Here is a 15,390-nt window from a genome sequence, read left to right as displayed (position 1 = left end):
CATTCTCATAACTCTGTGATGTCAGTTAACTGAAGGAAAAACTGGCTAAGCAAGATTGTAGGATCAGGCTGGGTGTGGTGGCTCACGCCTGTAATCTCAGCACTTTGGGAGGCTGAGATGGGTGGATCACTTGAGCCCAGGAGTTCAAGACCAGCCTGGCCAACATGGGGAAACGCCATCGCTACTAAAAATACAAAAATTAGCCATGCATTGTGCACACCTGTAATCCCAGCTACTTGGGAACACATGGATCGCTTGAACCCGGGAGGCAGAGGTTGCAGTGAGCTGAGATCACACACCACTGCACTCCAGCCTAAGTGACAGAGTGAGACTCTGTCTCCAAAAAAAAAAACCAAAAAGGTTGTAGAACCAGTAAACTGGCAGTGCAAGGATTCAAACCCAGACCTCCTGGGCCCAGGGTCAAAATTTTAGGTACTACTCCACAAGTACAGACTCATCTTCTTAACTAGCCTCCATGTTCCTGAAGGACCAGGGCCATGAATAACATTTCTTTTAAAAGATTATTTCCTCATCTCCTCCCAAATGTCTTCATGTATCAATAAGATGAATTAAACCTATATGAATTCTGCAGATACAACAAACTCATCAGAAATAACACACAGCCTGACACTACATTGTGCCCCCGTAACAGAAGAAATCACCATCCGGGCCTCCATCTTAAGTGGAGATAGACTTGGTAATATAAGCCTATGTCCTCCCCAAACGACATTCCCAAACAACCATTTTGAGCTCAGCCACACGACTACCACACCCACATAAGGTGAAAGCATACTGTATTTCTCAAAATCCTCGAGTCCTGCTGGATAGTCTAGTCTTTGTTTTTTGAAGGGTTAAGCTAACATCTAATTTAAAGAGAATGGCCAGAAGTTTCTGCTACTCTTAGAGCTTTCAAGGAAACGGCCAGTGAGAGAGCATCATCTCCTGGAAGTACCATGGGTCTCCAAGTACACATAGCTCAGAGCCAGGGCCCTCCACAATTTTCTCCCTAAACTGCATTTTTGGATCATTTTCAAAGACTTTAGAAGCCTTACAGATGAAGAAGCAGGGTCCTAAATAAAAATAAGTTAGTTTTAATATTCCAAGTGAACAGTTTGCTAAAACACCGTTTTCACCATCCTAAAGACTAAGGGACTAAGACATGAAAACAACAGAAACTTCGCTATCAGCTGTAGTATAATAGTATCACACAAGTGTTGGCAAGTTTCTCCTTACCAACGTTATTATCCAGAGTTTACTTTAGAAATAAAATAACTTTAGGAAAATAACTTTACCATGTCAAGCATTAAAGTAATTTCAAAAAAGTTCCCAAGAGGAATACGAACCAAGTTGTATTCTCTAGTCTACAGATTAAGTCATACTAACAACTCACTACTTGAATTATATGAACATTAGAGTTAGGAGGCAAGGCAAAAGCTGAGAAGGCGAGACTACTCAGGAAAACATCTCAGAGAATGTTACTGATACAACATGTAGCTGTTCCACTGTAATAGACATATATTACTCTGTCTGGGTTTAAGTGTTCCTTTCTAGAACTGTCTCTTCTCTACCTGATGAACAGTGTATCATAAGGCCATATACCTCCTGAGGGGGTGAGCACAGCTCAAGGTGGCCAGAAGACCTGGCTCCCTGGCCCCAGTTACTGATTCAGGGAGAGAATCCAAAACGGAATAATAAAGGTACTCCCTGGAGTATCTCCAACAAAACAGCCATGTTCCTGTCTTTTGAGCTCCATTGGTCATCTCTACCCCATGGGAAGAAAACTTCCCTGAAAATGAAGCCAACAGTTGACAGAAGAGAAGATCAGTCCTGAGGACATCCTTGGTGCCCCTGGAGCCAGCCTAGCCCTAACCTCAGCCTATTTATACATCAACAAATTCCATTTTAATGAAAACTATTATGTCACCTGCCAGTCTAAATGAATAAGGTGCCCAATAACAAAGAATTAATTATCTCCAGAGTGAGCCTGGAAAAAAAAATGGCTAACAAAGTTAAATCTACTTCTAAACCCAACAGGAAACACCAATATACTGACCTTTTATTCTTATCACCTAAAATAGCCTAAATAACTAGAGAAACAGTCTGTTCTTCTCTTAGAATATCTGAACAATGCCCACTCAAACTTTTATTTATGACCTACTGATATCCTATTTTCCAGACTAGATGTTAAACACAGATACCAAATTGTATTCAAAACAAAGTCACTATTGACTCAAGAGTGTCTTGTCAGTATTTAGCAAAAGTCTAGGTAACAAAAGGGCAACCTGGCTATGTGGCCTACTCCATGTACACCACAGAATAAGGCTAAAAAGGTAAATAAGCTACTAGTCTACCAAGCCCTGATATAATACATTTACTTTCGTTCAAAACAATGTATTCAACACTGGTCAGCTCTGAAAAAGCACAGAACATTCATATATACAAATAAGCACACTTTTCAACACATATATATATAATATACACAATCTAAATTTTAGAGTGGAAGATTATACCTAACATGTGACCCTCAACCTCTGGTTTCTGTGTCCTGATGCAATATCATGCCACAGCAATGAGTTAAAAATGTGACCTCCACAAGATTTTTTTTTTTTCCATGTTTACTTGCCTACTTACCTTCTCATCTGTTACCCCCACATTTTTAAAAAGAAACCAGTTCTCCAACTGGTAACCAAATTTTCAACAGTTTCTTTGATTCACCAAAGAGATATGGGTAGGAGTTATGGTTTACATGAGTTTTACTACTAAAAGTCACAAAATACACACACACCAAAGGAGTTTTAGGTGCCAATAGAGTATATGTTGATCACTCCCACAGATGAAGACATCTTTACCAACTTGCAAAGTGAGATAACACTAAGCCTTAATCATAGTAAATGGAAATACATATCCGATTCCTTAAAGAAAAAAGGAAAAGTGACAAATCGTCATTTCACTGGATTCTTTTAAAATTTTTTCTGGAGGTCAGGCGTGATGGGTCACGTCTGTAATCCCTGCACTTTGGGAGGCTGAGGCAGGTAGACTGCTTGAGGTGAGGAGTTCAAGACCAGCCTGACCCACATGTTGAAACCATGTCTTTACTAAAAACACAAAAATTAGCCAGGCCTGGTGGTGGGCGCCTGTAATCCCAGCTACTCGGGAGGCTGAGGCAGGAGAATTGCTTGAAGCAGGAGGCGGAGGTTGCAGTGAGCTGAGATCACACCACTGCACTCCAGCCTGGGTGACAGAGGGAGGCTGTCTCAAAAAACAACAATGAAAATTTTTTTCTGGAAACTGACATTTATGTCTGTGAAGTGGGCAACCAGGTGGTCCAGGACCAAGAGTAGAAAGATTTTTCACTGGGTGTCCTTTTTTAACATTTGAGTTTATACCATCTGAATGTACTATTTACTGGGTTATCTTTTTCATTGTTTGAATGGATACCATTTGAATGTATGACCTACTAAAAGTTAATAAATGCATTTTAAATTTAGAAAATTCCTTGAAAGTCACTTTCAGAAACCACATTAGAACTCCGTTAAATAATAGTCTAAAAATAATCAGAAAAAAATACTGCATGTCCTTTACTCTTACAAAAACTGCAATTTTCCCAAGTATACTTTAAACATGTCCTGAAACCATTACCAACTGTTTCTGCCTAATTTTCTTTCACAAAGTATGAATTCAGAATACCAGCAAAACATGACAAATAGGTCTTTTCTGTTTTTCCCTTCCACCACAGTGGTGCTAATGGGAAACAATATAAATTTGCCAATAGGAAAAAAATGCTAAAAGGCATATAATCACAAATCAAATCACCAAAATTTAACCATACAGTAGCTAACCCTGTTAACTCAGGATTATCCAAAGCGTGGCTCCCATACCACTGACGCAAATGGTAATTTTAGCTAGTATGTAAACTAATATTTAAATGGTTATGAATTTATTTTAACATGTAGTGTATTATACCTAATACCTACGCACCACATGTAGGACTACACAAATATCATCGCCTAAGATAAATCTACTTAAGTAAAATCGTTAGTCCATCTGAAAAGTAAGAGTGCACATGTGTATGAGTGAAGTTTTAGAAGCACCAGTGCACTATACAAATTAGATCGAGGCACACTGGACATGACCACCAGCCTACATTAACCACAATGAACCTTAGACGAAACTTTGTGCTCACAGGGAAACCCTCACTGAAAGGCTGACACAACTAAATGACAGAAGTTGTGATCTCTATTCCTTTTACCTTGGGCACCTCACTGCAGGCTCTGGCTCACTCCCCACCCTCCTACCTACCACCCTAAGGTTTCTAATTCCAAAGGCATGAAGTCTAGAGTCAATCAGTCTCCAGCAAGAGGAATGGTTTGGGCCTTGACACAGCTCTTCAATATTCTCCCTGGTTCTTACTGCTTCTTCGTATTTCTATTACACCTATGTTGTCCCTGAACCACCAATATTCCCTAACTGGCTATGGCACCAAGTGAAAGCCTGCACTTCCCTCTCAAAGCCTTATATTCCATTATTATTCTCTGCTGCAAGCCTGATACCAGCACAACCCTATTTACAAGAAAAAAAAAAAAAAAAAAAAAGATATTCTGTTCTGAGGCTGATGGATTTGGCTAGAGGTGGATTAAATGGGACAGCACAAACCAATTCACCCAGGTATGAGAAACCAGCCCATACTACCCTCATTCCTCCAAGGGTATTTGCACTAAGAAACTTTCATTTAAAAAAGATTAATGAGAGAAATTTTATGTGAAAGAATTTCAGGCTACTTAAAGGTGATTTAGACCACCTGAGAAATTTTAGGGCTCACTGCAGGACTAACTAAACTCTATTTATGTATGATCAGTTTCCATCACAAACTATCCTAACAGCTCATTTAGTATATAGCTGTCTGCTCACAACTTTAGAGAGGAAAAAACATTTTTAACATAAAACATTCATCCTCAGAAACTGAACCAATCCCTTTACGTTAGCTAAAGGATGCTTCTGCAACAGTCATTCACCAGTATGATGCAATGATGTGTTCCATGTAGTCCTCAAAAATTCTGTTTTATTCACACCAGATTCTTGCAAGATTACCACACGTAATATCAGAGAATGAGGTCCAAAGTCCTGACAAACGGGTCCCAATTACAGCCTCTCAGGTTACCGGGATCATTTGCCCAGACAGGTATATTCAGAAGCCCTCAAATCTTCCCTTTAAACTTGAAAATAGAGTTCCAAACTCAGTTTTCAGTGAAATACCTTTGAGAAGGGTATATTTAAGTTTCAATGTAATACCTACCACATCACCTGCTGAGAACTTTAATTTAGAAATCACCTGTTTTCAAAAATACCATAGCCCAGATGCCAAAGCATGATGTTTATCTTCACACAAAAGAACACCAAAAGAAGAAAGATTTTATTTGGGAAACTGGACCTGACACTTGTGGTATTTATTTTCTTTCACGTTTTTACTAAGTTTTAGCTAAAACTAAAGTAAACTACCTTTAGTCACTTAATCCTATTATTGAAGAATTAAAGGAAATCAAAGAGATACCAACATAAGACTAGCAATTTGGTAGACAAGAGGGAAAAAATTAGGCTGAAAAAGGAACACACAAACTCACCAACTCAGACTGTTTTTAACAGCATAGCATACTGTGTGGACAACACCCCTCGGACCATAAATTCTGAGAAAAGTTCCCTAGTACCCAGTGAAGAGGTCAAAAACAAATTCTTGCCTCAGCAATTCCTCACCATCATTTTATCCATTTGAGACTGGCCCTAAATTTTCTAAAACAAAGCTCACAATCACATCCCCCTTCAACTGACATCCTCTATCATGGAAGAAAGGTACTTTTTGTTCCATCATTTTCCTCTCAAATTCTGCCTATGACCTGGTCCCTACAAAGGAAATGTTCCTTCCACCGCTCCAAGTCTAGGCCCTTCATTCTCTTCCTCCACTGGTTCCTTGGCGGGGCCGGGAGCACAGAGGGAATACCTCCCACCGCTGTACTGGATTTCCCACACCTCGGTTCACATCACATTTTTCTTCTTAACCCCCAGTAATCTGGCTTGTCTTAGCAATTCTATGAAACTGCAAACACAGAGGGTTACTGACTCCCAATAGCCAAATAAAAGCCGACCAATCTCTCCTTTTCTAAGCCCTCACCCTTTTCGGTTTCTGCTGGCTCTATCCAGCCTTGGCTCTCCACTCGCCAAGGGAAATTCAAGACTGCGGTTAGACCCGCCTTTCTTCTGTGCAATCTAAGTGATCCCCTCCACTGTCCTCCTAGAAATGACATCAGAAAACAGTCTTAGACCTATGCATCTTCAGCCACCAGTAAATATGAGAGCCCTCAATTCTATCTTCATTAAGCCCTTCAACTTTACCTCACATGTCCAAAACCAAATTCAAAGTCTTCCCAGGATTCCTGTCTCATTCCACCTTAACTTCCCTGTATCTATGAACTATATCATCATCGCCACGTCAAATTTCCCTTCACAGACAGCCACCAAGGTCTGCTCGTTTTTCCATACTAGTATTGCAACTCCTATGAGAATTAATATGGTTTTTCCATATTAATATCTCATCCACTATGACTGCAGGTTTGCTTCCTTCCTGGAGTTCAAAAATGACTGCAGTGCCCAGAACGAGAAGTTGCTGTAAGACTCCTTTCCCATGGACCAGCACCCATCCTCAACTGAAATGCAGTCTGGGAAAACAAAGTGTGAAAAAACGAAGGAGGAGGGGAAAGACACTCGGCTAAGGCCACTGCCCTCATCTCACCTGCCACAAATAATCTGCATCTTCCCCCAGCTACCAAACCGTCCTTCACATAAATTTCTGTTCAGTCCACAAGCTGAGAAGCCCCCTCAGCCTCTTTAATAAACCCATAAATAAGTCCTTTACTTATTGATCAAGAGGAATCATCGCTGTGACTTTTTAAGTGTAAGAAAACCAAGCCTTTAAAAGTACTTGTCCTCAGGGCTTGGGGCAATAAAAAAAAAAAAAAATCTAGGTGAAACACCTTCTATAGGAAAATTTATTTTTTTTGAAAGAACTTGACCAGACAAAGCAAGTAACCAGCAACATGTGCACAATTTACTTGGGCAAACGTCGCCCGTTCCTCCTTAGTGTCATCAGAAGGTACAACAGAAGAACAGAAGGGTTTGATTGAGCTGGTTTCCAAGGAACCATGTCAGAGCCGCTGCGGAGTTAGAAGCTGCGTCCACAGCAGCCAAATCATGAAGTTGCAGGAGAGGCTGTTGTTAACCCACAGCTAAGAATAACGCTCGACTTTCCAAAATAAGACGAAGAAACGAAGTCCCCAGGCCAAGGATTCGCGGCGGCACAGAGGGGAAAGGGGGCCGCCTGCACTGCCCTCATCACTCAGAGCCTGGGGTCCCAGGCGATTCGCGCATGGCCCGCAGGACCGCGCCGCGAGCACCACGTGAGACCCTCGGGGCCGGCTGGGGGTGGGGGACGAGGGGCGCCCACTCGCGGGGGCGACAATTTGCAGGTGCGGCAGGCGGCCCCCACACCCACGTTTATCCGGACTGGAGCCCGCAGCTCCTGGCCGGGTTTCCGGGTGGTTCGTGCTCCTTCTGAATTAGCAGCGAAGTCGCGGCAGGTTCGAGGTAAATCGGGCGAAAAGAGGAGAAAAAGTCTCAGGGGTCTGGGGGCCTCTGTGCCCCAGGGGAGGCGAGGGCCGGGCCAGAGGTGCGAGGGTGGGTGAGGGGTTCTCGCCGCGGGGCCGGGACCGGGGCTTGGGCGGTGGGCCTTGCCCCGCGCGCCCACGCGGGCCGCCCTACCGTGGCTCTGCAGGATCTCGTGCTTGAGGCCGCCGGTGTAGTCGATGAGCTCCTCCAGGCCGCGCTCGCACAGCTGCCCGTAGCCCGAGAACTTGTGCAGCACCTTCTCCAGCTCGCGCTCCACGGTCACGCACTGATCCATGCCGGAGGCGGCGGCGCTCGGTTCCTCGGCGCCCGGGTGTCCGCAGCCGTTCGGCCCGAGCCCCGCCGAGGCCGCGTCCTGCTCCTCGTCCCCCAAGCGGGCGGCGCGGGAGGCTGAAGCAGCCGAAGCGGCGGGCGCACTAGCCGCGGCGCCGGGGGAGCCCCGCGCAGCCGGAGCCCGCCTGCCCCATGGCGCCCTGGCCCCGCGGCGCGTCGCCGCTGCTCCCGTTCGCTCGCTCCACCCGGCCCCGCGTCTCCGGGCCCCGCTCGCGACGTTCGGGTACCCGCGGCGGCGCGGCCGATTGTTTTTGTTTTCACGGGAACCGACTGATGACCTGGTTCTCCCGGGCGGCACCAAGCGCTGCCGACTAGGGGGAAGGGGATGGCCACCCGTGCGAGGAAAGGAGGCGGCGCGGGCCGTACCAAGCGCACCCTCGGGTGGGGGGCGACCCGGGGAGAGCGGGCGGGGGAATGCGACCGGCGCCCACACGCACCGCTGCTCTAAAGGTGTGGGCCGTACCACGCGGAAGGCGTGCGAGGGAGAGGGCGAGGGTGGAGCGAGGCCCCAATTGGCCTGAGGAGCTAAATAGGTAACTTTAGAGACAGCCCCAGCGCTCGGAGAGCGCTACAACTACGCGCTCCGTAAACAAGGGGGCGGAAACCGGCCTTAACCACTACGCCCAGAAGTGGGGAAACCCAACCAATGGGCGCGGGGAGTGGTAAGAAACCAATCCCTGGCCGAGGCGTAAGCCTTCAGCCAATCCAGGCTGAGGGGCCAAACCAACGGGCTCGCTGTTGGAGGGGGTGACTTGGAGAGCGTACCGAGAGACGAGTAGTTTCTGGAAAGCCATAGGGGAAAACCAGACAAAAATACAAAGGGCTGTTTTCCGTAGGACGTCGCCCTGACCCCAGTTTATTTCGTCTCCTCATCGCTGTTAAGGGAAAGGGGTACCGTCATTCCGAACTTTTGGGCGACGCATCCACCTCCCGGGATGAAAAACCAAGCCAGGCCGCCCGGGCTGGTGCTGCGGCGGGTTGGGGCGCTAATGGGAATTAAAGGCGGAGATGATCAGGCCCGGGCGAGGGGAGCCGCTTGCTGCTAGCGAAAGGCCCGCGCCGGCTGTCAGCGCTACCCCGGGCTTGCGACACCCAGGAAGTCATGTCCCCATCCCCCGCGGGCCCTTTGGCCCCTTGGCCGGGAACCTCTTCTCCTGACGATGGCCTCGCCCCAGAGCCATGTGCCGGGTAGCTTAGCCGGGTGGAAAGAACACGCGCTGGAGAGCCCGGTGTGTTGCTCCCTAGGAAGCCTTATACTATCGGATCGGATCGGCTTTGCCCCCTTGGGTAAATCCTTCCCATAACTTGCTATGGCGTCTCCAGCCTTGGCCTAGACCTCCTTGATCAGGGTCGGCTGCACTACCTTTGCATTTCTTCAGTAGCCCAGCTAGTTCGTGATTCAGGGCCTCTGCACTTGCCCTTTCCTTGGCCCGGAAAACTCTTCCTCCTGCCTTTTTCATCCTAAAGTTCTCAGCTCACTTGTCCCCTTACAGGGTGCTCCCCTGGCTGACCACACAACTGTACTTCCTCCCCACCGTTAATACCATAACACATTTTATTATTTCCACACCACTTAAACTCTGAAATGATCTGATGTTTTATTTTTCTGTCTGCACTACTACGTAAAACCATGAAGGCAGGCCCCTTGCCTGAGTATTTTGCTTAGAACAGCCCCTGGCGTGAGGTGGTAGGCAATCCTTTTTTTAAAATTAAAGTGGTAACGTTTTTGAGCCTTAACTTCCGTATAACTGAGAAATAATTGGAATTAATGATACTTAACTAAATTGTGAGATAAAGGGGATAATATATGTAAATACCCATAATAGACTCAGGAAAACCACATGATAAAGGTGGTGGTAGTCATTATTAGGGCAACCCCAAATGATGTTATTTCAGATCTCCTTTCTCCCCACTCACCCCATTTTTCTTCCCTCTTCTTGGCAGATGTCTCTCATTCTTACTTCACAGATTAAAAAAAAAAAAAATTCCAGCTCCAGCAACCTCTGTCACTCTTTTGCAAGTATTGCTGTGTATTATCCATTTTGTGAACATTCTCATGTACCCAAAGGACCAGGAGCCCCTTCTCCCTTTCCAGGACAGCCATTGAGGCCTGCGGGCTGCCTCTCACCCCTGTCCAGATCTTCCCCCTCTTTCTCTGCAGTAGGTTCTTCCTTTCTGCTTTCAGCCCAAATGGGTTTGACCTACCTGGGGGAGCAACCTTCATTTAATCCTCCTCAAGCACTCATTTCTTTCCCTGCCAAGCTGCCTAGACAAATCTACGTTTATTCGTCCCTTTTCTTCAAGGATCTCCTTGATAAGCTGAGTCACCCTTTTCTCAGTCTTTTTTTTTTTTCTTTAAAGGGTTGTTATAGTATGAAATATTCCATTTAAGGCATTCAACAAAATGCCTGGCACAAGGTAAGAGCCATGATAATCCACTGATCTCAAATAATCAATGACTCCTCATTACCTACATCTTCAGATCCTCTCTCAAGGATGTGGGCTGCCCAGTGTAGCAACACAGCACAAACCCCTATCCAGGCATGAAGCACTTTTCTACCGTAGGTATGACTTGAGTACAGCTCATTCATGCTTTGTTTTGTCCTGGAACACTTTTCTTTATTCTGATTTTCGAATCCTCCCTTTCTTCAAGTAACAAGTCTTACTTTAACTAGCGACACCTTCTAGAACCTAGGCCTGCACTCTTGAATACCATAATCACCAGCCAGCCACATGTAGCTTTTTTTTTTTATTTTAGAGATGGAGTCTTGCTCTGTCAGCCAGGCTGGAGTGCAGTGCTGCAATCTTGGCTGACTGCAACCTCTGCCTCCCGGGTTCAAGTGATTCTCCTACCTCAGCCTCCTGAGCAGCTGGGACTACAGGCACACACCACCACGCCCAGCTAATTTTTGTATTTTTAGTAGAGACAGAGTTTCACCATATTGGCCTGGCTGGTCTCAAACCCCTGACGTTGTGATCCACCTGCCTTAGCCTCCCAAAGTGCTGGGATTACAGGTGTGAGCCATCACACCCGACCCACATGTAGCTAAATTGAAATATAAGGTAGATAATTTAAAATTTAGTTCCTCAATTGCACTAATCACATCTCAAATAATAATCACATGTAGCTGGTGGCTACTGTATTAATCAGTGCAAAATAATTATTTCCATCACTAGAAAGTTTTGTTGGACAGTGGTGATCTAGACCATGACCACAGTAAAGTTACCAGCCCTACCTTTCACTGCTGAAGACCTCTGTATAAGTCATTTCATGTCTTAGTGCATACTGCCCCCATCTTTTTAGTTAATTTTTCCAACATGTGCCTTGTTGACTCAACTAGACTATCAGCTTCCAGATCTGGGCTTTTTTTTTTTATCTCCCATGATTTAATCAGCATGAAAAGAAGTGCTTGTTAAAGGAAAAAGAATTCACAAATTAGAGGAGAAGAGGCTTCAGAGTTAGCTGGGAGAGAAAAATAGTACTTGTAAGGGCAGAGATTTATGTCCCCTCTTTACTTTGTATTGGCCCTTTCAACACAGTGCATAATTGCTTTAAGACTAAACTGAATTGTTAAAGAAGCACCTCTAGAAACAACAGGGAAACAAATTTACTTTTCAGAGCAACTGCAAATTAGTTTTCTATAATTGCATTTTCACTACACAACAAAGAAGAACTCACACACGCACAAAATCCCACTTTAGTATCAAGGGGACTCCTGCCCCCACATGCTGTTCAGCCTGGAGAAGCTTTAATTGACACTCATTCTGGACTTTGCTCGTCTTCCCCTCCACTCCAGATTTGACTCTGTAAAATATAAGTAAACATTAATCAAAAAAGAAAGGAAAAAGAAAACCTTTTGTCTTTCAGCCAAAATACGTATTTATTGTAGGAAAATTAGAAAACACAAATAAGTAAACAGAAATAAAAGTCTCATGAAAGCCCAAGACCCAGAAAAAGAAAATCAGTTTTAACGTTCGGGGTGAATTTCCACAGATTTCTTTTTTGTGCATACACATAAACTCATGCACATTTTTATGAAAGAAAGCTCTCATTGTATTTACTATTTTGTAAACAGCTTTTGTTGTCCTCTTAACATTTCTCCAACAACAACAAAAACAGTTTTTAGAACCGCTTTTGACATCTTTTTAAAATGCGTAATAGCTGTTACGCTAGCTTATAGCTTATTCAACATATCTCATACATGTTCTTTTCACTTTGATTTATTCTTAGAAGACTGAAACCAGAGAGGGACAAGATAGAAAAAGGCAAAATTTCATCTCTTAAATTTGAGAAATTATATTTTTAAAAACCTCTGCTTTTATGTAAAATACACTTTCAGATAAGGGTAAGAAAGACTATGTTTATAATTCTATTAATAAAAATGAATCGGCGAGGTTGGCAAAGACCTTACTAATTTCTTGACTACTCTAGCTCACAACTAATATAAAAGTAAAAGTAAACTGACAAAATGTGTTACTAAAAGAAATAATTACGAAAAATAGCGTTTCTTCTCATTTAAACAAATCAATTTTTATCTTGTTTTGTTTTGTTTTTTAAGAGTCAGTGTCTCGCTGTGTCACCCAGGCCAGAGTGCAGTGGTGCAATTATGGCTCACTGCAGTCTCAAACTCCTGGGCTGAAGCGATTCTCCTGCTTCAGCCTCCCAAGTAATCGAGATTACAGGCTTGAGCTACCCACTGTGCCTGGCACATTTTTATCATTTTCAAGTAAAAAATATATATCTATCTGAGACATTTCTGGGAATTGCTGCTATGACCAGTTGAAGTGAAGGGTGAAAGCACAACTATTAGCAAAAAGTCTTGATCTGAATATTTTCTGCATCTTTTGTGTCACCTGTGTGGTTTGGGGCCCATTTGCTGGCTGGATTAATGATACTTGCTCACCATTATGACTGACTCTTAGGGGTTGGATATGCAGTATTGACAGTATTGCACTTCTGTGTCCACCATCCCCGCCTTTCAGCTCCATAATGTTTGTAGAAGAGATCCTCTGCTCATCTGCAAAGCCCTCCTCAGTGTGGCCTTTACCACTCATGAAGTCCAGGTCAGTTCTAGTCTGGTTGCCTACCAGTTAAATTACCCCCTCATAGACTTCCATGAGGACCTCATAGATTTCCATGAGTATAGTTCGTAGGCACTGCCCTCGTACCTGGGTGCTTAGCCTGTAGGGGGTTATTTATACCTTTTGAAACCTGCTCTCTCAGGTTTTATTGTCTGAATCTTTTCCTTTCTGGAATCTGGATGTTTTTCTTAGGTTTGTTTCCTGCTCACTGTTGGTGTACTCTACCAGCTGTAGCAGGAAGAGTGCTAGCACTGTAATCTTGAAGTAATTCATTCAACCCCTCTCAGCCTCAGATTCTTTATCTATAAAATGAGAAGCTTGGAATAGATGACCTTTAAGTTCCTTCCAGTTCTAAAATTACAGAGATGCCAGGGCTTATTAAGTAACAGGTGAGGTGCAACACAACCAAACAGGAATAGACAGAGGCATCCTTCCTGTTTTTGAAAGCTTGGAGTCTGAATCATTACTTCCTCATTATGGAAATATGATGAGGTTTATTTTTCTGTTTTGGTTTGGATTTTTGACTTTTGATTTTGGTTTTAATAAATAGCTACAATTTATTGAGTGCTTATAACATGCTAGGCATTCTGCTTTAAATGTGTGATTATCTCAGTCCTCAAAGCAACCTTTTAAAGTAAATAATGCCGGGTTTGCTAATAGGAGTACAGGACTAAAATTCACAAAAATTGTTAACATTTCTCTTACCAGCTTTTTAACCTTAGGTAAGAACCTTAACCAAACTTCATTGTTCTGTTTTGTTTTGTCTTCAATAACAAAATCTACTCCACCTACCTTGCAACAATATGTATTGAGAAAATATATATCAATGTTGCAAGGTAGATGAAGTAAACATTGTTAAATATACATTTTTAAATCACATATATATTTAAAAATATACACATATTTTTATATATATAATTTTTTAAAGTGCTCACAAATCACGAAGCCCCATAGAAGTGCAGGGTGCTATTATTTCCTCTTACGATTTCACTTTTTGTCTTTCCTTTCTTAGCATATGAATTGTACTTCTTTTTTCAACATTTTTTAGTAGTTACCCTAAAGTTGCAATATCATTTATAACTAATCCAAGTCCACTTTCAGATAGCACTGTACCACTTCATGGGTAGTGCAAATACTTTATAATCATGAAATATCCCTAATTATTCCCTCCAGTCCCTTGTATAATGGCTGTCATTCTTTGTATTTAAATATAAACTACAATCATTCAATACATCATTGCTATCATTTTGAATAAACTCTTATCTGTTAGATCAACTAAGAAAAAGGTTTTTTTACTTTATTTTCAACTATGCTTTCTCTGTTGCTCTTCCTTTCTCCATGTAGATCAGAATTTCCAACCTACATCGTTTTCCTTCTCTCTGAAGAACTTCTTTTAACATTTCTTGCAAGGCAGGTCTACTGGCAACAAATTCCCTCGATTTTCATTTGTCTGAGAAAGTGCTTATTTCTCCTTCGTTTTTGAAGGACAATTCCACAGGATACAGAATTCTACATTGGTGGGTTTTTTCTCAATACTTCAAATACTTCATTCTATTCTCTTCTTGCTTGCATAGTTTCTGAGAAGCCCTGATATAGTTCTTATCTTTGTTCTTCTATAGGTAAGGTACTTTTCTTCTCTGGCTCTTCCAAGATTTTTTTCTTTATCGTTGAATGCTCTGGCATATTTCAAAATAACTTTTTCCTTTCTCCTTCCAGAAGCATGGATTTTTTCTCTGATATTCACTGTGAGAACCTGCCAAAGCTCTAAAAGGTAAAACCCACACAAGTGTGAGGATCTTCTAGGACAGCCTCCCCCGACTGCCCCATCCTAGGATTTTTAACTCTCAGACTTGTCCACTGTGAGTCTCAGCATTTCCTCAATTACAGTTTAGGTTTTCCTCATGAGTACTGCTTCACTCAGAGATTTCTGTTTCTGAGATTCTGCTCCAGCATGTTGCAATTCTCTGTATCTGTCTATCTAACCCTCCAGCTTAGGAGGCAGCAGTTTGCCCTGTGACCTCACTTCTGTAAAGAATCTAAGAATAATGGCCTCAGCAACATGGTGAAAACCACCTCTACAAAAAAATACAAAAAATTATCCAGGCGTGGTGATGTGCACCTACAGTCCCAGCTACTTGGGAGGCTGAGGCAGGAGGATTGCTTGAGCCCAGGAGGTCGAGGCTGCAGTAAGCCATGATCGTGCCCCTGCACTCAGCTTGGGCAAAAAGAGACCCTGTCTCAAAACAAAACAAAATCTAAGAAGAGTTTGTTCAGTTTTTGCTTGTTGTTAGGACAGAGTGATGA

The 15,390-nt window shown here is 43.3% G+C and overlaps 1 protein-coding gene across 1 annotated transcript in view; it reads right to left on the bottom strand.

Moving 5' to 3' along the window:
• The window catches only part of RMND5A (required for meiotic nuclear division 5 homolog A), a 62,077-nt gene extending 53,548 nt beyond the window's left edge, over positions 1–8,529 (bottom strand). Inside the window, exon 1 of the mRNA XM_008008504.3 lies at positions 7,807–8,529. Within this exon, the coding sequence (XP_008006695.1) occupies positions 7,807–7,948 (142 nt within the window). The 5' untranslated portion in view covers positions 7,949–8,529. The remainder of the gene's footprint in view (positions 1–7,806) is intronic.
• Between the last annotated feature and the right edge of the window lie 6,861 nt (positions 8,530–15,390).

Source organism: Chlorocebus sabaeus, chromosome 14 (assembly GCF_047675955.1).
Source record: "Chlorocebus sabaeus isolate Y175 chromosome 14, mChlSab1.0.hap1, whole genome shotgun sequence".
NCBI lineage: Eukaryota > Metazoa > Chordata > Mammalia > Primates > Cercopithecidae > Chlorocebus > Chlorocebus sabaeus.
The sequence above is the reverse complement of the archived record's forward strand: the minus strand, read 5'-3'. Positions and strand labels throughout refer to the sequence as shown.